The sequence below is a fragment of the Saccopteryx bilineata genome, chromosome 2 (assembly GCF_036850765.1).
Source record: "Saccopteryx bilineata isolate mSacBil1 chromosome 2, mSacBil1_pri_phased_curated, whole genome shotgun sequence".
Taxonomy (NCBI): Eukaryota; Metazoa; Chordata; class Mammalia; order Chiroptera; family Emballonuridae; genus Saccopteryx; species Saccopteryx bilineata.
The window spans coordinates 260,347,632-260,372,096 of record NC_089491.1 but is presented as its reverse complement, the minus strand read 5'-3'; the positions used below and the strand labels follow the sequence as shown (position 1 = coordinate 260,372,096).

General features: G+C 50.8%; 1 protein-coding gene across 4 annotated transcripts; it reads right to left on the bottom strand.

Moving 5' to 3' along the window:
* Positions 1-56: 56 nt before the first annotated feature.
* On the bottom strand, positions 57-24,428 carry HPS4 (HPS4 biogenesis of lysosomal organelles complex 3 subunit 2). 4 transcript variants are annotated; one of them, XM_066260262.1, is made up of 14 exons: positions 24,273-24,428; positions 22,351-22,857; positions 20,593-20,683; positions 18,401-18,544; positions 14,978-15,085; positions 14,443-14,559; positions 12,772-12,866; positions 10,886-10,958; positions 8,542-8,578; positions 7,946-8,042; positions 6,447-7,356; positions 2,885-3,017; positions 2,311-2,419; positions 57-846 (listed from the first exon to the last, which is right to left on the bottom strand). In XM_066260262.1, exons 2-14 carry the CDS (start codon positions 22,389-22,391, stop codon positions 675-677), a joined length of 2,127 nt encoding a protein of 708 aa, XP_066116359.1. In that variant the 5' UTR covers positions 22,392-22,857; positions 24,273-24,428; the 3' UTR covers positions 57-674. The 4 variants fall into 4 exon arrangements, with proteins under 4 accessions (XP_066116359.1, XP_066116360.1, XP_066116362.1 ...); XM_066260263.1 differs by having other exon boundaries at positions 22,351-22,605; XM_066260265.1 differs by having other exon boundaries at positions 24,362-24,422.
* Positions 24,429-24,465: the final 37 nt, after the last annotated feature.

Below are 24,465 nucleotides of genomic sequence, written 5' to 3'. Positions count from 1 at the left end.
GAACCACACAAATGAGTGTGGTTCCCTGACACACAGCCGCCGCTTTTGCTCCAAAACATTTTGGAAACTCCCATTTGGGGACACTCAAGAGGAACTGGATGCACAGCCTGGCCCATCATTGCCCACTTCATCCCGACTGCCCCAGCCCTCCTAGGAGGGCCGGTGATCTGAGAAGTGTGGGTTGCAGGCGGCCGACGCAGGAACCGTCCCCTCTGTGTGGTCACACTCATATCGCCCCCTGGAGACAGAGCTGGGAAACAGCAGGCTAGGGACAACTAGGTTCTAGAAAGAATGCCACACTGATTTCTGTGGTCCATATTATGGCTAGGTTGGAACAGCGGCAGGTGTCAGGTGACAGGATGCCAGTGTGACAGGATCTGCCAGCCCTGTACCGCTGAGGTACAAGGAGTCTAAGCGCCTGTCCTGTCCCCAGCGCTGCCAACGTAACAGAGGCCTTTATCATGCACTCCAGGTCTGAGGAGCTGAGGACGATCCCGTCCCACTCCAGTCTGCAACAGAAGTAGCAAACACTCAAAACACCGCAACTTCCTAAAGCAGGGGCCATTCCCAAGACAAGACAACAGGAGTTTCTTCTGTTTAAGAAGGCAGCACTCCCTCTGCTGGTGTTCGCTGTGACAGCCCTCTCCAGGTGACGACCTTCCTGCTGGGCCAGGTCACAGCAAGTTCACCCCGTGCTTCAGCAGCTTCTGCCGGGCTTTGCCCGGGAGGCTGAAGGCCAGGTCCTGGGGGCTCGGGAAGCCGGAGCTGCGCACAGCCGGCGCCAGCTGCTGGAAGTAGGTTTCCTGGACGGGGCTGCAGCAGGCGTACACAGCTGTGGAGGCGTTTCTGTGGGAGGGAGGGAGAAGCTAAGAGTCCAACACAGCCTGAGCGGGTCCCAGGCCACACCGAGACCTCACAAGGGGCTCCAGTGTGGCTCAGCACGCCAGATGCTCTGGGTTCTACTCTTTCACCTAAAGTCCAGGTTCGGTGCCAGTAACCACCTTCCCTTCCGTTCATCTCATTGGATGCTGGGACTGTCCACAGTGGCCACAGCCACAGGGCCTAAGTTTACTGACTGAATAAACAGATCTGTGGGAGCGCGTTGCGTTGATACAGGGCAGCTGGGCCGAGTGCTTCCCGCACAGCCTGCTCGCCCCTCGCGCAGTGGGGGGTCATCCCTGACCGCCGTGCGCTGGGGCTCAGGCAGCGATGCTGTCAGCCTCTCTGGCAGCATGGCAGCGGCTGCGGAGGAGGCCCCATCCTTCACATGCTGGGGAGTTACCCGAGGGGACGGAATGGGGTGTGAAATAAAGGGATAGGAAACCTGAGGACACAGAAGTAGAGAAGGGATGCGGGTTTGGTCCGAAGGAGGACCCCCTTGTGAGGAACTAACTCCGGGGCCAAGTGCCAGCTGGCTCCTGGATCCTGTCTCGAACTTTACCCCCACAGGGCTGTTTCCCCAAGCCTAGTAAAAGAGGGTGGAAGTCAAGGACTGAGGCAGTGACTGTAGATGCAAACCATATCTAGGTTGCCAACCCGGCAGCTCTGTTTTATAGCCAGCAAAGACAGGTTGTGGAGGGATACTGAGATACGGGCTGGAGACGGCACTGGGTGGCAGGCGTGCCCGTGCTCCGGAAGCATGAGGACCTCAGCACCACGACAGCACGACAGCCGGGCTCCAGGCGCATCTATGGGAGTCTAGAGCCCACAGCCCTCCCACACGACCACACTGCCCCTGAAACTGAAAACGTATGGAAAAAACATGTACTTTAGAGTCAGAGAGACCAGGGTTCAAATCCTGGTTCTGCGACTTAACAAGAATGTGACCCTGGGGCAAGTCATTTCTTATTGGTGCTTCAGTTTCCTCATCTCTCAAATGAGGGGAAATGTACTTGTGCAAACAGCTCCAAGGACTAAATGGAATATTATGCACATAGCAGGCCCGCCCTCTGACTGTCTGACTTACTGTGTGTGCTACGGGCTTCGAGAGGCATGAAGGAGAACAGAGAGAATTCAGTTGGCAGAGACCCCGCCCCAGGAATGAAGGAAGGCTCCGTGGCGGTGAGGACCACGGGCGCCCTCACTGCTGTACGGCAGTGTTGGACACGGGTCTGCGCCCAGGCTGGGACCCGGAATGCCCACGCCACAGAAAAGCACGAATGAGACTAGATAATGGCAGCCACAGGGACGAAGACAAGGGGCCTTAAGTAACTGGGATGGTCTTCCTTTAGTGATGGGTAAGGCTGTACCTGGGCCCCAGGGAAGGTGGCTCCTGGTGCAGGACTGTGAGGGTGACTCGGGAAAGCTCACCTCACGGTCACCTCGTATAGCGACGGCAGCTGGGCAAAGTCAGAATGCATCAGGCCGACAGCCTGGAGGAAGCGGCGATCCTGGGCTGTGGCTGCCTGTGGCAGGTTCGCTTCCAGGAGAGGACACAGAAGTTGTGAGCAGCAGACTCCTTCCCCACACCCCCTCCAACTTAGTGCTCTCAGTACACGGCCAAGCGTGGCTCACGGCCATGAGTGCGGGTGCCGAGGGGGACAAAGGCCTGCCCAGGGCGCTGGACCCGACAGCTGCCACCAAGCACCCAAGCAATACCTGGTTTGTGCAGAAATATCAAAATTTTGAGGCAGAACTTTATCACAGATATTTGAACATGTGTGTGCTTCTCTCAAAACATTGGGGAAACAGCCAAAGAAGAGACAAATGAGCAAAGACGTGTTTGCCAAGCAAATTCTAATCACAGTGGGAGCTGGGCTCCGACTGAGGAGGCAGCATCCTAGCCCACAGTACACGCACATCAGACAGCCCCGGACAGAACCTGACGCCCATGTGTGCTGGGCCCCGCCTCTGCCTGCCCTCGCGGAGGTGCCTGGCTCCTTACCCGTCAGCACATTCTGAACACGGTCGTAGTGCGTGAAGTTGTACATTCTGCCGGAGGAGGGGGCCTCGTCTCTGGGCAGCGTCTCCTTCAGGTGGACCTCCAGCCCGTTCAGGGACGCCAGGCTGCTATGGTACTGCAAAGGATTCACATCAGAATTAACCTCAGCAGCCCACACACTTAGCAAGTAATCATCCAGAGATTATCTGCATGGCTACTTGATTTAGCAAAAAGGACTCTGACCAGTGTGTCACCTGTTTTGAGAAAAGCATTAACTTCTGCCCTTATGTCGTCATGCTTTTTTACATGCAGAAAAATATAAGAATGGAGGTGAACAGAAAAATAAACTTAAAAAGGAGGAAAAAGGGCAGAGAAATGGCTCATAATCTCACCCTCCAGAACTAGCACTGTTTTAGCCCCTATCTCTCCTAGCTGACCTTCCCACGGCTAGCCAGGCCCACCCGCACCCCCCGGGCCTTCTCAGCCGGGCCTGGGCTGAGCCGTCCTCCACGGTCCACAAGGAGTCACCTCTGCTGCACCTTGGACGGGCCTAGCCATGCACCGTGCTTGGAAGGACTGAGGTATGTCGGCCAAATGGTTCAGAGGAGGAACTGGTTGAGAAGGCTGTTCAGGGGTGAGGCCCAAGCACCTGTATTTTAAAAACCCTCCCAGGGCCCTGGTTGGTTGGCTCAGTGGTAGAGCGTCGGACTGGCGTGCAGGAATCCCGGGTTCGATTCCCAGCCAGGGCACACAGGAGAAGCACCCATCTGCTTCTCCACCCCTCCCCTTCTCCTTCCTCTCTGTCTCTTTCTTCCCCTCCTGCAGCCAAGGGTCCATTGGAGCAAAGTTGGCCCAGGCACTGAGGATGGCTCTGTGGCCTCTGCCTCAGACGCTAGAATGGCTCTGGTTGCAGCAGAGCGACACCCCAGATGGGTGGAGCATCCCCCCCTGGTAGGCATGCCGGGTGGATCCCGGTCCGGTGCATGCGGGAGTCTGTCTGACTGCCTCCCCGTTTCCAACTTCAGAAAAATACAAGAAAACAAAAAACAAAAAAAAAACCTCCCAGGGAAGAGTCCTGTGCAAGTACAGCAGAGAACACTGGGCTGTACCATTTTGTGTGATGCTTCCTTTATGAAATAAAAATGGGACCAAACCATAAATAATGATTGGAACCTGATATAACACAAGTTACTTTTCTCATCCTTAAATACCCTGCTGCAGCGCCACACTGGAATGGCTGTGTGTGCTCTTCGGTCCACTTTGGCAGGACTGAGGACATTGGTCACGTCCTGATGGACTCGGTTAGAAATGGGGGCTCCCGGGGCTCCCCCAGGGCTGCTTCTGCCACAAGAAGGCCACTGTCCCCAGCAACAGATGGCTCCCAGGTGAAGGACATCCTGGCTCAGCCTCTTCCTAGTCAGATGACCAGGGGCAGGCAAGTTACTGAATTTTCTGTGCCTCTCTTCTTTTTCACATGCAAAATGGGAATACCCAGGGCTGTTGAGGGGATAAACTGAAATAACATACACTCGGCTAAATACTCTTGCACTAACCTCAAGCCTGTACTGTACACAGACAGCTCAATGTCCATGCATAACTGATGGGATCTCTATCTGAAGGTCAGTGAGACCACCTTGGTTCTGAGCAGGAAACTACAGTGGCTCTATGCTGCCCCCTAGTGGGAGTCCAGCCTGCCTGGTCCCACGGACCCAACCTGACCTCTCCTGGGGGCTCCTCCTCGTCCCCTGCCCCTGCCTCCCAGCTGCCAACGGGGGCAAACATAGAGAGGTGGCAGCTGATCCACTTAAAGACAAGATGCCAAAAGGGCCCCAAAGAGCTCTTCTAGAGGGTGTGCTAACTGTCACATCTGAGCTGCGGTTTACCGTTCTGCAGGGGACTTGATTTCTAGATAGCAATGGATGGAAATCAGGTGTGGGACTAAAAGGCAACAAAGGATCTCTTCCAGAATGATCAAACAGCCTTCGTTCCGGTCATCCAGCACCACGCTCGGACCAGCAAGCTGATCAAAGTTGTTAGTTCCATTCTCTCCTCTTCAGAGAAGACGAGTTTTTCTTTGTCCGTTAAGCTGCATTCTCTTTCCCCAGGCTTACTGTACAGGGACCCTACTATGCCGAACCCTACTTTACAGGGAGGCCCATGGGGCAGCTGTCCTAACAACATGGGTGGGCTGCAACAGAGCGGGTGACATGTCCACACTTCAAGAGCCACAGAAGGCAGGATACTTTTTTCTTCACCTTCCTTCCCGTCATTCCAAGGTCAGATTAGTAGGGGACAGAGCATGGGCTGGGGGACAGGAAGCATGCAAGCACTCTGGACCCGGCCCTGCATTAGGTCTTTGTCTCAGAGAGGCCTAGCTGTGCTGCTGGTGAGCGGGGGTCGCGGCGGCTGCCCAGAGCTGTCCTAAAGCCCTGTGAGAACACGCGGGAGCAGTCGCATACATCGACTGCACAGAATGTATCTCAGTTCACTTCCTTCAAGTGCAGCCTTTTTCTTTTGGGGGGAAGGTAAGAGAGAAATCGTATCTACTTGACTGCATCCAAACACTAGACCTTCAAAATAACCCATCTCCATCTGGAGACCAAGCAGAACAGGCTCTGAAAACCACGGTCTGGGCTGGGAGGGGAGAGGTATGAAGCCGCAATCCTGTCCCTGTTGTTAATGCAAAGGAGGTGAAGTCACTCAGCACTGGGGAAGGAGGGTATGGAGCAAAGAAGCTCTACTCAGTGACACATGACACGGGTCCTCCTGTCCTCGGAAAGGGGAGAGATAAGCAGGGCAGGTCTGGAGAGGAGCAGCCTGGGGCTCTGAGCGAAGGAAGCTGTCATCCCTCCTCCTGTAAGCTCCAAGGTGACTTGCTCATTTGTGGAGGGTCACAGGCCCTGCATGCTAATGAGACTGGCCTAGAATAATATAGATTTAAGAACAAAAACAAGGCAAACCCCAGGACACCATTTGCCCTGCAGCAATTTCAACCTCCTGTTCTTATTGCTACCACTTCCCTGCCAACCACAGCAAGACTGTTACTATAGCAACTGCATCTCCAGGGTAGGCCTGGAGAAGGTACCGCAGGAAGTGGGGAAGGGGCTGAGTGAGTTAGTTAAGAGGAGCCTTCTGGAGCCAGTTAGGATTTCAGATGTCCTAGCCTGCCAGGAAGGAGCCTCAGGTCACCTGGGTACAATGAGGGGGCTATCAGGGACACAGGGGCTTCTGGGAACTCCCAACACAGACTGGGGCGGGGTTGGGGGGACGACAATGACAAAGGCCTGTGTGCCTGTCACATGGCTAGAACCAAGACCCTAACTTGGTCTTCCCCTGTCCAAGAAACTGGAAGTAGGAAAGTGCAAAACAAGCCCTATGCCGGGCTTGCTCCTGCTCCCCGAAAACCCAGGGAGGCCACCCCCCACAGTACAGACAAGGACTGTCACACAAGGTCACACAGTGCTCCGCAACAGCACAGTGCTGTCAGGGCAGCACCGACCCTGCCTGTCCTCGTTCCCGGGAGGCAGGCGCGGGCTCCGAGGGGCTGGGCGGTCTGAGCACTCACCACCTCCTCGATGGCTGCACTGTCTCCCAGCAGCGGCTCCTCGGCTAGCAGGGACAGCACCAGCCCTTTGACGCTGTGAGTGTAGAGGTTCATGCGCACGAGTTCTCCGGGGGATGCAGGGCTCACCCTGCAGTCAGAGCAGTCTGTCGAGGGGCCGTCATCCAAAGAGTCTGCAGGGCCCGAGTGGCACCCTGGGCCGGGGGCTGAGCGGCTCTCCGGAACCCCATCCATGCACTGCGCAGTACCCTGTTCCCCCCCAGGTGGCTCCCTTCCTCTCTGCCTGGAAGCTAGGGGAGGCGATGACAACGGCCCACTCGTCCTTCTGGGGAGGTCTTCCCTGGGAAAGGGGGCTTGGCTGCCGTCCCGAGGAAGGTCTTCGTGCTGCCCCAGGGCTCCATTCTGGGTGAGCACATCGGGAGTGGAGACAGAGGGGAGGCCTCCCGTGGCTGTGCCCACTGGCAGGGCCTCGGGTGGCTTGAGTTCCAGGTTGTCAGAGTCACTGACAGATTCCTTGTGATGCGGACCACCGCCCTCTGGGGGGCACTCATTCGAGAAGGCACAATAACCTGAGGATGCTCCCTTTCCCTGAGCGTCTGGAATGTGGATTTCAGACAAGTCCAGTTCCTCACTCCTGCTGGGCAAGCCGCGCTGCTTCTCTGGGGAGCAGTGGGCCCCTGGGCCCGGGCCCCTGGCAGTGCCGGGCAGATCTGCAGGCTGCACGCTCTCCGGTTCACCATCCGAGATGTGTCCGTTCTCCCCACTGCCATTTGGCCAGGCTGCGTTAGGGGACCTGGACTCAGGGCTGGTTTTCTCATGCCTATTGGCATCTTCTTTCAGGGAAGATGGGCTCCAGCCCTGCAGAGGGTGCCACGCAGACTGCTCCTGGAGACTGGCTGGAGACCCAGGAGAGCTGGTGGACGAGGGAGATGTGAGGGCCACAGTGACTGAGGTCAGGCAAGTGCCTGCCCCCAGGGAGACTAAGGCACCGTGGTCGGTGATAAGCGGGTGCCTGAGGCCACAGAGCCTAGGAGGCCAATGCACAGGTGTAACAATACAGCGATGTGTGGCTCTCCGGGCTTCATGCGGTGATGCCAGGCTCACCTACCGAGAACGGCAGGGCCTGGGTAGTCACCCATGCGTGCAGGTCCACTGTGAGTCAGCCCTAGACTGGGCACTACATGCGTACACCATGTCCCGCTTCCACCAGAGCCCATGAAGTAGGTATTACTGTGTCCATTTTATAGATGAAAAATTAAGGCTCTTGCCCAAGGTCATTCAGCTGATAAACAACAGATCTGGGTTGTGAAACCCACCCTCTTGTCACTATACCAGCTGCCTCTCATCTCTACACTGAAGTTCCACAAGCCCCTCCCAGGGCTGAGCACAGAGGAGGAGGTGGGGGAGGTGAGGGAGGGCGGGAGGTACTAGGGGCTGGTGTGGATAACCCTACATGAGGGAGTCCCTAACGTATGGTTTAAAATGAACCCACGTTCCCTCACCTAGTCACATGCTCCCCTGAGAACTCATGAAGACCGACAGCTTCCTCTTCTGTCACAAAAACAGGCATGATGTGGACATTCGGGGGGAGGAGCGCTCCTACAATCACAAAGCAACATGGACAGGGCCCTCCGCCGGGCAGGGAAGAGAGCAGGCAGTGGCTGTCCCAGGGGAGATGCGTGCATTCGCATGCAGCTGTGATGCCCTCAGCCCAGACAGAGACACCAGCTGCAGCCACAGTTTCTGTGACCAGCAAGGAAGAGCCCATGTGGGCACCATTACTTCCAGCTGTGGAGAAGGGTGACATTCGGTGCAAGAAAATTTAGTGGCTCTTAAAAAAAAAGACATAAACTGGAAAAAGCAGTTCCAACTGACAAAGGGATGTGCCAGTCAATTTAATCTTTTTTAAAAAGGTGTACTTAACATCGTGAGCTTTGTTTACAATCAGGAGTATGATGGCTAACTCTACTTGAAGCTCTATTCTGTCCCCAATTTTCCGGGCAGATGAAGTAGCCGCATGGGACCCCGCTCACAGGACTGGTACAGGGACAGGCAGCACAAAGGATTCTCGAGATGCAACCATGCACCCACCACTTACCACGCTCCTGCAGGGCGTCCCCTCCTGTAGGTATTCTCTGAAAACAAACACACACAGAAGTTGGCACTGGGAACCACGTTCTCCTCCTGCCCTAACCATCAGGACTGCGCTGGGCCATCTGCTCATAAAATAAGTTTGCCCCAGAACACTTGTCCCCTCCACATGCCAAGAGGGAAGCAGATGGAAGAGAGGCTCCCCGAGCTGCCTGCTCACCGCCATGGCTCGGGGCAGGCGGGGACCTGGGCCACCACGGGCTGCAGGGCAGCGCTCCAGGTAACTCCCATAGGGCTCTAGTGCTGGGCTCTCCGTTTCTCCCCTCTGGGACATAGGGAGGAATCGTGTTCTTTTACACTCTCAGAGAACTCATCTTCTGAACAGAGCCCCATCAGCCCGAGCCCTGGCATAGAACTCACGCAGATTCCATCACAAGAACCTGTGACCCTCAGGATAAAGGATTAGACCTAACGAAAGGCTATACCAGATCGCTCGTTTACACTGACTCACGATCAAGGTGAGAAACCCTAGAATTTTCTCAGAACAGCTCTCCAGCCTTCCTAGCCTGAAGGTTCCAAAAGGACCCACCAGGACAAAACCCAGACTGCTCTTCTGGCCAAGAAGACCTTCACCTCTATGAAACAATGCAGTTTCTTTATGAAGTTTAAAGAGGTGTAGGCGAATGAACGAATAAATGATTTCCTACTCTGGACCAGCAGAAGGCACTCTTTCTGTAAAGAGCCAACAGGAAACATCCGGCCTGGTGGGCTCTGTGCTCTGTCGCAGCTCTTCCGCTCAGAGCAGGCCACTGAGACTCTCTGCAGGCCGCTCTGCCAGCTCCTGGCTCAGACATTTCAGTTAAGTCTGCTGTCTACTTTCATAAACCCTGCCGTGATAAAGTTGCAAGTAAAAGTCTTTTTTGTTTGATTGTTTGTTTGTTTTTTCATTTTTCTGAAGCTGGAAACAGGGAGAGACAGTCAGACAGACTCCCGCATGCGCCCGACCGGGATCCACCCGGCACGCCCACCATGGGGCGACGCTCTGCCCACCAGGGGGCGATGCTTTGCCCATCCTGGGCGTCGCCATATTGCGACCTGAGCCACTCTAGCACCTGAGGCAGAGGCCACAGAGCCATCCCCAGCGCCCGGGCCATCTTTGCTCCAATGGAGCCTTGGCTGCGGGAGGGGAAGAGAGAGACAGAGAGGAAAGCGCAGCGGAGGGTTGGAGAAGCAAATGGGCGCTTCTCCTGTGTGCCCTGGCCGGGAATCGAACCCGGGTCCTCCGCACGCTAGGCTGACGCTCTACCGCTGAGCCAACCGGCCAGGGCGCAAGTAAAAGTCTTTATCAGCAGGTAGGTGATTTCCTTAGGACAGAATCTGAGAAGCTAAATTATCAGGAATAAAAAAAGGGCATCCTTAACCCACTCATCAAACTACTCACCAGGAAGGTCATTGTAGTGACACCTCCCCCGGCAGTGGGGGAGGGGACTGACGAGCGCACCCCACCGTTGTAAATGCTGCTAATTCAGCGCAAAGGGCCAGCCTTAGGACACATCTAACCCTCTAACTCAGTGGTCCCCAACCTTTTTTGGGCCACGGACCAGTTTAATGTCAGAAAATATTTTCACGGACCAGTCTTTAGGGTGGGACGGATAAATGTATCATGTGACCGAGACAAGTGTCAAGAGAGTCTTAGACGGATGTAACAGAGTGAATCTGGTCATTTTTAAAAAATAAAACATCGTTCAGACTTAAATATAAATAAAACGGAAATAATGGAAGTTATTTATTCTTTCTCTGCGGACCAGTACCGGTCCGTGGCCCGGAGGTTGGAGACCACCGCTCTAACTCCTTGTACTGAGAACAAACAAGCACACCAGGAGGAAAAGAACCAGAGGAAGTTCGCCAGGCGCCACAGCGATTATCTCTGCGTTGCAGCTGTGGGCAATCTCATTCTCAGTGAGCATGTATGGATGGGTTTGTTTGTTTGTTTGTTTTCATTATAAAAACAAATAAATACACAATGGAAGTATTTTAAAAGTTTCTGATTTCCGAAGTCATCCTTTAGCGTCTCTAATAATCCAGCATCTCTCTGACATTAAGCCCCCCTGAGGGAAGTCAGACTGCCCTGTTCCACTTGGACGGAAGAGGCAGCTATCCGAGTCTACTGTGCGGAAACGTTCTCTCAGCCTCGCTGGTGAATTCACTCTTGTGCAAAATCATGTCCACAGACCGGGGTCCTGACGAGATTAAGAAAGAGGGCCGCCCCCCACCGCTCTGGCCCTGAGATCAGCCTGGCCAGGGTCGCCGGGTGCAGAAGCACCCAGCCAGATGGGTGGCCTTCACCATACCTGGGCCCGCAGCACAGCTCGGTGAAGCAGGACCTTGGCCGTGAGTGACGGTGGGAGCTGGGAGCTGACAATCCTGGGAAGTCAGACACAGGGAAAAGGACAGCGTGAGATGAATGCCCTGCAGAACTCTGACCTGAGAAGATGCCTAACACCCCACGGTGGCCAGGACCTTGGGGACACAGCTGGTCAAAGTGTCAGCTAGCAAAGCCCTCATGGAGGGCAGTCTGGCAATTTCTATACAAATTTTAAAGGTCTAAACCCTCTGACTGGCTGGTATGAAGAAGTATGCAGAATTTTCATTATTTTCATCACACACAAAAAAGTACAATCATTAAAAAAGAAATAGGTAAACAATTTAAACTTCCACTGAAAAGAAGTTATCACGGTATAGCTGGTGCACCGACAGACATGCGGCTACCGGGGGTGCACAGTACGACTGAGAAAGCCACCTGCGCTCCCCACGTTCCGCTGCGGAGCCACGTGCACCCAGTCACAGCGAGCAGAACTGAACAAACCACCACACCGTGTGTGCACGGGAGTGCCAGCACCGAAAGAGCAAAGGGCGCTCCCCAAACACCAACCGCCGGATGGGCAAAGAGCGAGGGAGAACACGGGACAACTTCTAAATTGTACTGGGTCTTTTAATGTGCTCATGCATTAGGTGCATGACTTAAAAATAAAAAATCCAAAACAAGCCTGACCTGTGGTGGCGCAGTGGATAAAGCATCGACCTGGAAATGCTGAGGTCGCCGGTTCGAAACCCTGGGCTTGCCTGGTCAAGGCACATATGGGAGTTGATGCTTCCAGCTCCTCCCCCCTTCTCTCTCTCTGTCTCTCTCTCCTCTCTCTCCCTCTCTGTCTCTCTCTCCTCTCTAAAAATGAATAAATTAAAAAAAAAAATCAGTGTCATGAAAAAAAAAAAAAAAATCCAAAACCAGAAAAGGGGAAAATACCACCTTTGACGGCCACATCACCAGTGAGCCTGGAGGCACCACAGGCTGACTGATTCAGAACTGTCAGAATGAAACAAAGGGGGAAGGGTTGAGGGTCCAATGTGTGGAGGGCCACTAGGAACCGAGCACTGTGCTTGGTCCTTGCATGTCTGTCAAGTTTCACTCTCCACAAAGTAACTCTATTTCCCAGAAGAGAAAACAGAGATCAAGCAACTTGGCCAAGGTCACACGTCTGGGAGAAAGAGAAGCCAGGACTGGGAACACAGCTTGTAAGAACCGAGTCCCCCAGGAGCCTGGAGGGGGCTCCAGTCTCTGGACATTAGGGAGCTCTGGGCACGGGGCACAGGCCCGCCTGCCAGAGGCTGTGAGGGCAAACCCTCCAGAGACAGTGGTCCTGGAAGGTGCGTGGGATGCCCCTTAGGCACTCAGGAAGAGGTCCTCCAAGTACATGAAGAGCTGTAGAGGGATCTCCAAGGCCAGCCAAGACACAGATCCAGCCAAGAGGCTGCAAGGGGCCCTAGAAGCACTACTGCTGCCTCGCAGAGCTGAGCTGAGCAGAGCCTCCGGGGAGGGCCAGGGCAGGCCTCCACACCCCTTTACGATCCTGGAGACCCTGGGGGCTTTGCATTAGTACAACTGACATAGACTGACTCTATAAAGGCATGCTCAGCCTGAGAATTATATGGCTCTCTTTAAAACTGCCTTTTCTATTCCTAACTCCATTCTGGACACAACAGTTTTCAGTTATCCAGCTTTGCTCAAAGACAGAATTGTACTCTACATCAAATCTAAACTGCCTGATATTTGCCAAACCAGCCCACTGGGAACTGGCCTGAGACAGTGCTTGTGCCTGTGATCTGGAGGTGGCCATGCTCTGGCCGGTCAGGTCTGCGGCAGGGGAAGGGGTGGAGGAGAGGGGCCAGCGTTACTCACAGGCCTTTATAGAGGATGCATCCAGCTAGGACGTGCGCGGAGCGCTGGCAGGTCTGCAGGATGAGGGCCGCCTTCAGCAGTAGCAGGGGCTCCACCTATGCAGGGCAGGGACCACCCTCAAATGAACACACGATCACAAGGAAGGAAAGGGAAGGGGGTTGGTTGTAGAGCAGGTGGACAAGTCAGAAGCCAAGGCTTTGGGAAAGGAGACCGTGTCACATGGTCAAACCCATGTCCTCTCTATACCCAGAACTCCTGATACCACAAAATGGCAAATTCTTGAGACACGGAGTCCTCTCCGGCAGCTGGAAGCTGCTGTGAACAGGGTACATGGCTCTTCACAAGGGACAGACTGACCAGGAGACCCTGACTGTCAGTGCTGAGACCAGAGTCCAGCAGGAGAGGAGGCCTGTAGGTCTCAAATGTAAGTCACGTGCCAGGTGAGTCCCACCAATGCCCCCACCCCTACCCTCCCTCTGAAGCTCACGCCTCCTGCAACACAGCTAACTTGATGTCTGACCAGGTCCTGTAACTCTGCTCCACAACCGTAAGTGAAAACGTCCCAGTCTTTCACTCCTGAGTGCACCTCAGTCCCACAATCCTTGTAAGGAGTCAGTTGCCTAAAGTCCCTGAAAATACTGGACAATGAGGATGTGATTGATGTTCACCAAGATCAAGGCCACAGAGCAACAGGCAGAGCTGGTGGTCAGCCACACAAGCAGCCTAGTTCCACTGAGTGCCAAGGGCGAATGGAACGGCTCACAGAGACGGAACACTCCCAACTCTCCCTCCCAGATACGGTGACCTTGTTTTTTTTTTGTTTTTTTTTTGCATTTTTCTGAAGCTGGAAACAGGGAGAGACAGTCAGACAGACTCCCGCATGCGCCCGACCGGGATCCACCCGGCACGCCCACTAGGGGCGACGCTCTGTCCACCAGGGGGCGATGCTCTGCCCATCCTGGGCGTCGCCATGTTGTGACCCTCCTGGGTGTCGCCATGTTGCGACCAGAGCCACTCTAGCGCCTGGGGCAGAGGCCACAGAGCCATCCCCAGCGCCCGGGCCATCTTTGCTCCAATGGAGCCTTGGCTGCGGGAGGGGAAGAGAAGAGACAGAGAGGAAGGTGCGGCGGAGGGGTGGAGAAGCAAATGGGCGCTTCTCCTATGTGCCCTGGCCGGGAATCGAACCCGGGTCCTCCGCACGCTAGGCCGACGCTCTACCGCTGAGCCAACCGGCCAGGGCCCGGTGACCTTGTTTTAATTATAGCACTGGGGCATTTTTAATGTTGAAATAAGTAAATCATATAATAATACCAAATGAGAAGGGGACTTTCAGATTAGAGTTCATTTCCAAGGCATTAGCAAAATGGCAATGATACTCTTACTGAGAATTTTCTTTGTGTCATTTAGGTTTTGTCTCATTTCATCACCAAAACAGTTTGGGGGGGGGCAGGGATTAGGACACCATTTTATGGGGAAGAGTGAGGTTCTGCAAGGTGCCCTGACTAGTCCAGGCTCACACAGGGAACGTGAGAGCCGGTCTCCACCACCCGGCCTAAGAAGTGGCCATTCCAGTTGCTCTCTCAATATATAGCTCGTTTAAAGGGGGAAGAAAAACATGTCCTGGAGCTCCAGTCCTAGCCATGAAACAAGAAAGGGGGATGAGAACGTTACTTTAGTTCGGTCCAAGTTCCAGAGGGAGGTGAATATCCTATGCAGACCACTGCTGTTCTTCAGGATCTGCTCAATGAAGGTGTCCCACGCAGCGCTCAGGTCTTCCTGAGGACGGTTCTGAAACGCAAACAGCCGAGGGCAGGGCCTGAGATTCTGAGAGACCCTCTTCGGCAAGGATTCCAGCTGCCACAAAAATGATTCCTCACACAGGAAAGTGACTGGAAGGGAGGGCCTGTTTTAGACTTCCTATAGACACACGAGCCCCTGGCCGCCTACCCTGCTAGCCTGCCCAGCACAGACTCAGGGCGCCTGCCGGGGAGGCTGGCAGCGAGACCCCGCTCTTCCCACCTTTCCCAGGAGGAGACAGAGATAAACACTGGAATGAATGTGACCTATGCTGCTGGGGAACAGAGGCGTCCGAGGGGCTCTGGGAGTCCTTGACCTTGTCACTGTTTACGTAGAGGAAGTGCTGTGTTTGGGCAATGGCGGTTTTGCTCGGGAGGCCCCACCTTAGGACTCAATGCTCTCCTTGTACCTTGTAAGCCAGAGAAACAGGTCCATTGTAAAAATGAAAGAATCCAATCAGCTGATGGAGAAACTGCTGGCAGCTGCTATCAGGGAGCTCCACTGCACAGCCCAGCACCTGTAAGGAGGGAAGCCAGAACATAGGCATTTCCTCGAATTCTGAGTCCAAACCCTGGATCCCGCATCCTGGGCTCGCTGCAGCCAGACTTCATAGCCCATTGAAACTGATCTCCGACAGCCCGGCCCCACACCCCGTTCTGGCCAAGCTGGTCTCCACAGAGAACAATGTACTCATGTGGCCCAACCTGAAATGCCCTCTTCCTTCCTGTTCATTTGCCCAGGGCTCTCCCATCCCCTCAGGGCCCATCATAGATTCTAGTGCTCCTGTGATGCTGTTCTGATCACCCTAGCCAATGCTGACCATTTTTCGGGTCCCTTGTAGTGTGAGGACTATTATTTGGACATTGAATGTTTAATTTGGGTTTCACTGCAAACGCTGGGCTCCAACTGTTCCTTGAACAGCTCTCATCTCCCTAGCTGAACGAAGTGCTTCGAGAACAGAAATGGACTGAATCATCGCACAGTTGTAAACCTCCAAAGCGCTAAGTCTAGTAGTGTTTAGTTCCACAGAAGATAAACACTTGCTCAGTGAGAAAGTAATCTGACCATATGTCTAAAAGCCTGGAAAAAGTTCATACAATGACTCAGTAACTCTCCCTCTAGGAATCTTTCCTAAGGGAATCATGAGAAACTTAAACAAACCCTGACAGAAAATAAACCAGAAGTTCCTTCTGAACGTAAGCTCCACGGGGGCGAGGATCTCCGCTTCCCTCCCTGATGCTACCCAGGAGTTGACCCCACGGGCACAGCGGAGGCTGACGTCTTCCCCAGCTGATCTGTGACTAGAATGCGATCCCAGTCATGATCCCACCAGCTCTTCTTCAGAAACTGACAAACTGATTCTACAACAGAAATACAGAGGACCTAACATGTCCAAAGCTACCCTGAGGGAAAAAAAAGGTTGAGGATTTACACTACCTGACTTCAAGACAGTGTAGTACTCCTATAAGAGCTTCACACAGATCAATGGAAAGGAACAGACAGCCCAGAAATAGCCCCACACTTTAGTGGTCACCTGATTTTCGACAAAGGAAGCAAACAGGCAGGCATCCAATGGGAAAGTAAAGCTGTGCAGCAGTGGTGCTGGGACTACTAATGTCTGCATGGAAGAAAGGGCCCCTGACCTCTACTGAGTATCACACCCAAGACGGATGACAGACTTCAAGTTAAAAGCTAGCACTATAACACTTAAAAAATATTGGGAGCATCTTCTCCAATGAGGTAGGCAACAATTTTAGACAGGATACAGAAATAACCATAAGATCAATCAGTTAGACTGCCTTAAAATTAAAAAATGTCTGCTCATCAAAAGACATCATTAAGAAAATTAGAGCACTATAAATTGGGAGAAAATTTTCTTAAAATACATAGCTGACAAAGAACTGAAATCTAGGATAAATATTAAAAACTCCTACAATTCAATAAAAAAAGAAAACAATTTGAAAAATGGATAAAAGCTTTGGACAGACACTTCTCAAAGGAGGATACACAAATGTCCATAAGCACATGAAAAAGCCTTAATTATCATTAGTCATTGGGGAAATGCAAATTAAAACCACTACAAGCTACCACTACACATCCCGCAGAATGGCTAAAATTAAGTAGACTGACAACATCAGTGTCGATGAGGACGTGGAGGACCTGGAATATTCATACATTGTTGGTGGGATGTAAAATGGTACACTGACTTTGGGGAAAGGACTGGTGGTTTCTTATAAAATCAACATGCATGTACCCCATGACCCAGCAATTGCACACCTAGATATTTACCCACGAGAAATGAAAAGTTATATCCACAAAAAGGACTCGTATAGGAATGATCCTAGGAGCTTTATTCTTAACTTCCCCAAACTGGACACAGTTCCTGTGCCCATAAGAAGGAGAATGAGTAAGCAGACTGTGACATATTCAGATAACGGAATGTGGTTCCATAACGAAAAGGGATACACTGTCTGTGCGTGCGACATGGATGCATCCACAAACGTGTGGCAGCACGACAGCCTGCAGGCAGGAATGCTACATGTCTTCTCTCTCTCGTGTGATGCTCGAGACCAGGCAAAACTAATCTACGGTGGATTCCTGTTGCCAGGTGCATCATTTGTCCAAATACATCATATGGCACACTTGGGGTCTGTGTAATTTCATCATTTATAAATTTTACCTCAAAAAGAAAAAAAAAAAGAACGACAAATACTGAACTCTAGTTAACTTAACAAATGATGAATGTTGGGGGGGGCGAGAGATGGGAGTATACTAATGCGTACAACTTTGAAAAGCATTAAAATAAGAAGATAAAGGGATGAATAGATATGTAATAAAGCAAATATAAAATAGAGTTCTTTATAGAATCTAGACAGTACAGTTGACTCATGTAAAACACTGATCCCCCACACAGTTGAAAATCTGCATATAACATTTTTGACTCCCCAAAACTTAAATACAAATATCTCACTCTTGACCTTCTAGAAGCCTTATCCATAACATAAACAGTCAATTAGCACATATTTTGTATGTTGTATTATATATGGTGTTCTTGCAATAAAATAAGCTAAAGATAACAAAATGTTATTAGGAAATTCATAAGGAAGATAAAATATATCATATTTATGGTACTTACTATAAAAAATCCACCCCTAAGGGGCCCACACAGTTTAAGCCCATGCTGTTCAAGAGTCCGCTGTATGAGCATTCACCCTAAAATTCTTTCCACTGATTGCTATGTTAGAAAAAATTCATAACAATACTTTGGAAATAACACCTACCAAGCTGAATATACTTTCTTACATTTAAATATCCCTTCAGTTCAGGAATAGTTTAAAATGTGTAGGCATGGGAAAATAGCGCTTCAGAGTACGTGGTACTACTAGCTGTAAAGAATTGGTTTTTCTTTTCTCTTTTTAATGGTTCTTTAAAAACCAGACATCCACGCACGAAAGTCTCTGAGTTTCTGGGTCACTTACCCAGTACGTGTGGAAGTATAAAGAAGAAAAGATGAGGATTAAAAACTCAGTTTGCATCAAAGAATAAAGAGAATTTCTGAAGGTTGGCTTCAGTCTCTCAAAGGAGAGAAGACACTAGCCACGTACAACGCAGGATCTGTCAGACATGTTTTGGAGAGCACCCAGTTACAATGGGCACAGGAGAGTGACCGGAACTGAGGACCATCCTGTTCAGAGCACATGAAAGGGGGCAGGAGAGAGAATCTAGGCCCGAGAGCTATAGAAAGCATTACTTTCTACACTTTCTCATCATGATACTTATCACCAAGACAAATGGCTCATGGTAGAGGCACTGGTCTGCCTGTTAAACTCACCCAGAGGTATTCTTCATCAACCTTTATGGCGAACTTCAGTTTCCGCAGACGAATGAGAGTGGGCGGAGCGCCAGAGATGTCAGAAACACAGTGGACCACCCCAGCAATCTGTCCACAGAGCAGCTCCTGCTGCTCAAGCAGGGTCTACGGGAAAGGAACACATTCCAGACAGGAGGCTGACAGTGCTGAACTCATGTGTCATTCCTTAGGGGAGTGGCTGGCATACTACACAGCCTGTAGGCCAGATCTACTCGGCTACCTGATTTTATATGGCCCATGAACTAAGAATGGTTTTTTAAGGGTTATCAAAGCAACAACAAAAAAGAATATGTGATGGAGGTTAAAAAACCTCCAGCTGGTTTTAGACAGTTTGTGGACTCCTGCCTGGGATGACCAAACTGTCACAGAACAGCCACAGTGAGCACATAATAAGATGAGTCCACAGAACTACGCATGTTCCCAGGATTACATCCTCTAATACAATTTAACCTGCATGCATGGGTAGAAACATGAGCCCTTCATCCCTATTCAAATCCCCTACAGAGTGACCAGGGAAGCCTAGACTAATTCCCGTCATCCAAGTCAGAGGGTAATCACATGAGTGAATTTACGGACCTCCTAATCGATCTTTGCATTAACTCGGCTGTGGGGCAGCCAGGCGTTATGTGAGGAACAGAAAATGTACATACTGCCTACAAAGAATTCTTGCCTGAAAGAAATGACCTTGAACCTAAGCACGGCTAGAAGACATTAAATTAGTGGTTTTCAACCTTTTTATACTTGGGGACTGGTGAAAATAGGAGAATTATTTCAGGGACCACTAAGACAAAAATCACTCTGAGTAAAAGTGAATTTGACTAAGATCATTGGGTCTATAATCTTCATACGACATCAGGGTGTTTAACTCTTTCATGGACCAGCACGAAATTTCTGGTAGACCGGTCTGCCCACGGGCAGTTGGAAACACTGCATTAAATGACACCACCATGAGGAAGTCATCAGCCAAAGCCAGAGCATGGGATGTGCTCTCATTCTACTGCACAAATGACCCGTTTCTTCACTAACCCAAAAGTATGGGGGGTGGGAGGGATGGCTGGGTGAGGACCATTATAGTAAAGGGGACTTAACACACAAAATAGCCAAATGGAATACATGAACCCTCCTTGGATTCTGATTAGGAAAAAGAGACAGACAGAAAGGGGGAAGGAAGGAAAGAAGAAAGGAAGGCAAGTCTAAGTAATATCTAAGATAAGACAAAACTTGAATATAGACACTATCTGATGAGATTAAGAAATTATAGTTACTAATCATTGTAATTTTTGTTAAGTGTGATGTTAAAATAAAATCCTTTCAGTTAGAGCCTGACCAGGCGGTGGCGCAGTGGATAGAGCATTGGACTGGGATGCAGAGGACCCAGGTTCAAGAACCCGAGGTCGCCAGCTTGAGCGCAGGCTCATCTGGTTTGAGCTAAAAGCCCATCAGCTTGAACCCAAGGTTGCTGGCTCCAGCAAGGGGTTACTTGATCTGCTGAAGGCCTGCGGTCAAGGCACATATGAGAAAGCAATCAATGAACAACTAAGGTATTGCAATGCGCAATGAAAAACTAATGATTGATGCTTCTCATCTCTCTCCGTTCCTGTCTGTCTGTCCCTGTCTATCCCTCTCTCTCTCTCTCTGAAAAAAAAAAAAAATCCTTTCAGTTAGAGATGTTACTTGATACTAGTGAGATGACATCATGTCTAGGATTTGCTTTAAAATACTCCAGAAAAAAAGAAAGAAAGAAAAAGGAGGGGAGATAGGTTAGGTCATATAAAATTGGCAAAGTGCTGATAACTATTAAAGCTCATGACAGGCATACGAGGGTTCACTGTCTTCCTCTGTTTGAATATATGTTTGAATAAAATCTGTTTGTTTTTTCAAATGAGCCGATCAAATATTGGAAGCAATGGGGCAGAGAGAAAATCCTGACGGTAACAGAGCTGGAGAAGACAGATGTGCCGAGCTGCCTGGGAATTCTCAGACCAGAACACCACGAAACAGTACAACTAAGCATGAGAGAGCAGAAATGTCATTTGCCTGGATTATCCAAAGAACCCTGTCCCGATGTAAACCCCAGACTTTTGAAAAGTCACCCCACTGAGGCGTAAATTCTGTCCTGCAGGTCCCCGTGGAACAGCACGCAGAGCGCTCACCTGAGCAGGATAGAAATAACAAATGCCGGCTCTCGTCGGGTCTCCTTCCTCCTTTACCTTCGTGCCATCGTAAAGGAAAAAATAATTCCACCTGGCAAGAGAACAGAACAGACCATGTTTACTTTCATGCGGCGATCACGGCGTCTGGAGGCATGGCTTCCTAGCTCCCAGCCAGGGAAGAGCTCATTACTCCGTGTGTGCAAAGCCTTCCAGTGGCCCCAGAGGAGACAGAACCCAGTGGATACAGATAGAAACCACTTAATAAGGGCAGTTGAGTCTAACTAAAAATATGCCTCCCTCCAGCCATCAAACCATCTGTGTGAAAGACAGACAGGTAGCTAAGGACAGATGGAGCTTCCACAACGATGCCTCTTATTTGAGACGCTGAATTTTAACTATATAACTGCCTGGTTTGGTAAACTGTCTTTTAAGGTCCTGATCTGAAATAGGTTAGGGATGTCTAGAGGCATGCCTCACAACTGCTGGGCATGCTGATCTCCTCAAATATCCCTTCTACCAGGAAGTTATGGGTTCATTTAACGAAGAGTACTGACAGCCTGCGGTGTGTGCTGGGGCCCCGGTGATAAAAGGGAGACAGTAAATTGTCTGTATCAGTACAGGATAGTGAGCCTAAAACGGGAAAAACAGGCATCTCGGAGTTCACAGGGAAGCACCGGACCCCTCTGCCTGTCAAAACCTTATGAGGATAACTCAAACCCGATCCCCCATCAAATTACTGATCCCCACAGGATCTCTCTTCTCAATTTCCATCCCCTCTGTTCTTCCCTAAAGTCCTAGAGTCTGCTCTGCAATGTAATTATAGTAACATCTCTAAGGTCACAAGGCAAACTCCACAAAGGCTGGACCTGCGTTTTACTTCTAACCCTCTGAGGTCACACCTATCAGGTTAGAGACTAAGAAGCGGGAGCGTGACCACTGTCTCCTGGGCCCTTCTCCCCAGGCCCCTCCCGCCCTCTCTGGCTCCCATCTTATCTTCCTGGCCACAATGTCTAACTCAGTTTCTAGTACAGTCTGCTTTCCTGAGGTTCAGGTGTGCAACTAACTTCAGGGCAGATCCAGATCAAAGTCTCAAAAATGTTTCAAACAACTCAGAAACCCCACTGCCGGCCCCATTCTACCCTTTCCTGTGTTCTGGGAGTAAAGCACCCCTTCTCCCATGCACACACAAGCAGACCTGCGTACCCTTTTGAACTTCTCCATCTGTTTGACTTCCACACGTGTATTAATAGGCACAGACCCTGCTCAGTTTAATTAAACCAGGCCTCTCACTTTCATCTCCTCCATTAACGTTTGCTGAACCAAGTTACGAGGGGCTTGAGAAGGGAAGAGAGCTGCAGGCAGACATTGTGTAATACCCTTCTCAAAAGCCAAACCGAAGACTGGCCAAACCTCTTCTCATGGTGTAATTCTGCAGTGCAACCTTCTCTTGTCTTTCAAAAGCGAAGGCTCCAACACCCACATTGCTATCAAAGCCAGATACATGATAGGCCGTGAGTATCTTGTCTACAATCTACCAGCAATGCTGGGTTCGTTTGAACGCTGCAAGAAGCTTGCAAGGTTACAACATATCAGCTTTGCTGAGAGACGGCTCAATGTTTGATTCAGCTGCTCTAAAGAAAATGACATTCCCCCTCCCCTTAATAAAATCAAGACAATTTGGCTGGGGATTTGCAGTTAACCAAAAACATCTGTCTAGCAGCCCAGCAGGAACAAACCACAATGGGTCTCACTACTCACCAGGAGGCTGACTTCGTCTCTGCTGAGATGGAGGCAGCCATTTACTTTCTAGTCGCCCTCATTCTGTTCATTTGGGTTTTCTGTATGGCTTCTTTCTCCCCAGCAGTGACTGCTCCTCTGTCCTCGATCCAGTGAATCCAGACGTGGGTGGGTGAAGTGTTTTCAGCCACAACTGTCACTTGCTTAGTTTTCATTCAACATGAAAGTGCTACTTCCCTCCTTACAAGCCTTTCAGTTCCATGAATACCTCCATGCCTGGGAGAGAATATAATAAAGCAAGAGAATTCTACCAGAAAAGTCAGATCCACTAATCTGGTGCTGTGAGCATCAGCTCTCTGGCTGTCTGCAGAATGACCTCTTCGAAAAGCTCGCCAGGAAAGCACGACAGGGGAGATACATGCTGAAGGCAGTGTTCTGAGGCGATTTCTAGCTTGTGTAGTTCAAAGTCATCCTAGAACTGCTTTTAAAAGTTTTGAAGCTTCCTGTTCAAACACCAGTGCCTCAGCCCTAAAATAAGCACAAGGGATATTTTATTTTTGAAACCCACAAGAGAACATATGACCCAGCATGGTTAAGCAAATGGTATTCTTCAAAAGAGCTTTCTAGAAAGTTGAAAATGGTTTAAAAATACAATGGCAAGACTTCAAATCCCTTAGTTTCTTGTAGAGTGATGTCTCACAGAAAAAAAGTTAAATAAGTAGGACGAAGAAGCTCTGAGTGTCAAGGATAGCTATACAAACAAGGCAGTTACTATACTAATAATGGAACTCAAATTAGGAACTGTCACCTTGACATCCCCAAAGTAACCTGAACATGTAGAATTCTGGAGCCGGGCAAGTTTTCAAAAGACATAGTAGAATTTAACAAGTGGCTTTCAAACTCCCACAAGAGGAAAGATTACCCCAACTATCAGGGGATTTCAGAGTCTGAACAATGGGTCCTGGCATCATTTAATCTAAACCTTATTATCTCTTGTATTCTTCTTCAAAAATTGTGTGAACTGTCTTTGGTTTACTGCCTCCAGAGACAGGCAGTTCATAGGCTTAAATTTATCCCTCCACCAAGCTAAAACTGGCCTCCCAGTAACCTCTACACACTGGTCTGCACAACATTCTCCAGGAAAAGTAAACAAGGTCTAATCCTTCCACAAGACAACCCTTTGGTCCCTTCAAAACTGTGACTTCCTTCATGATTCAAGTCCCCAGGGCCATGGTTTCAAACGCTTGCTTGCCACCTGTCATCCCCTTGGGGGCACAATAAGTCTTTTTTTTAAAAAAAACTCCTTTGGTAGAGAGAGGTCCCTAGAGAGAACCCCACTGAATTTTTGATGGCCTATAAAATATCTCTTTTCTCAACTCAGCATCTTGGGGTAGGCCTCCCATAGGATCACACTCATACTAATATTATATGAAGCATATCTGAAGGCCTGTGGAGAAGCATCTAAGCTCTTGGAACCAGGGACAGCAGCCTGAAATCCCTTAACCCTTGTTCCCAGAGGAGTGGGCCTTACACTGCCAAGGACCACCCTCTCGTCTCTGAAAGGTCCAGAAGAGGCCTTTAATGGCCCTTTGGTAAGGCATACTTTGGGATGGGACCAGAGAAGGCTCTGGCAGCCTGGGAAGTGGCAGTAACGACCCAAGGAATTCAAGTGTGGCCGGCAATGGCCCGAGGTTGGTGGTGGTGAGTGTAGGAAGTGGCCTCAGTTGGTCAGCGGGGCAGGAAAAAGGGCGCTAACGACTGCGAAGGGCCAAGAAGCAATCGGTTATTGTCTGGGCACTGGGAAGAGTTGGCCTAGGCGCCCGGGGCTGGGAATTGGTGGTCAAAGGAGCAGGAGTCAATCCGGGCCGAGTCACCGCGCAGAGAGGCCGCGATGAGGCGCTCTTGGGCGCAGTCCCTCCCCTCAGCGTCCCCGCGCTACCCACCCGTAGAGTAGCCAAGCAGCCTGGGGATCTGGGTTCGAGATCCGGACTGTGGGCGGCAGCGGGCACCAGCGACTCCCCAGGGTACCTACGCGTGCAGAGGAGAAACCCCGGGGTCACGAGCCACCCGCGCCTACCGCCCGCGAAGGGTTCTGCGGAGCTGGCGCGCGGAGATGACGTAACTCAAGGATGTCGC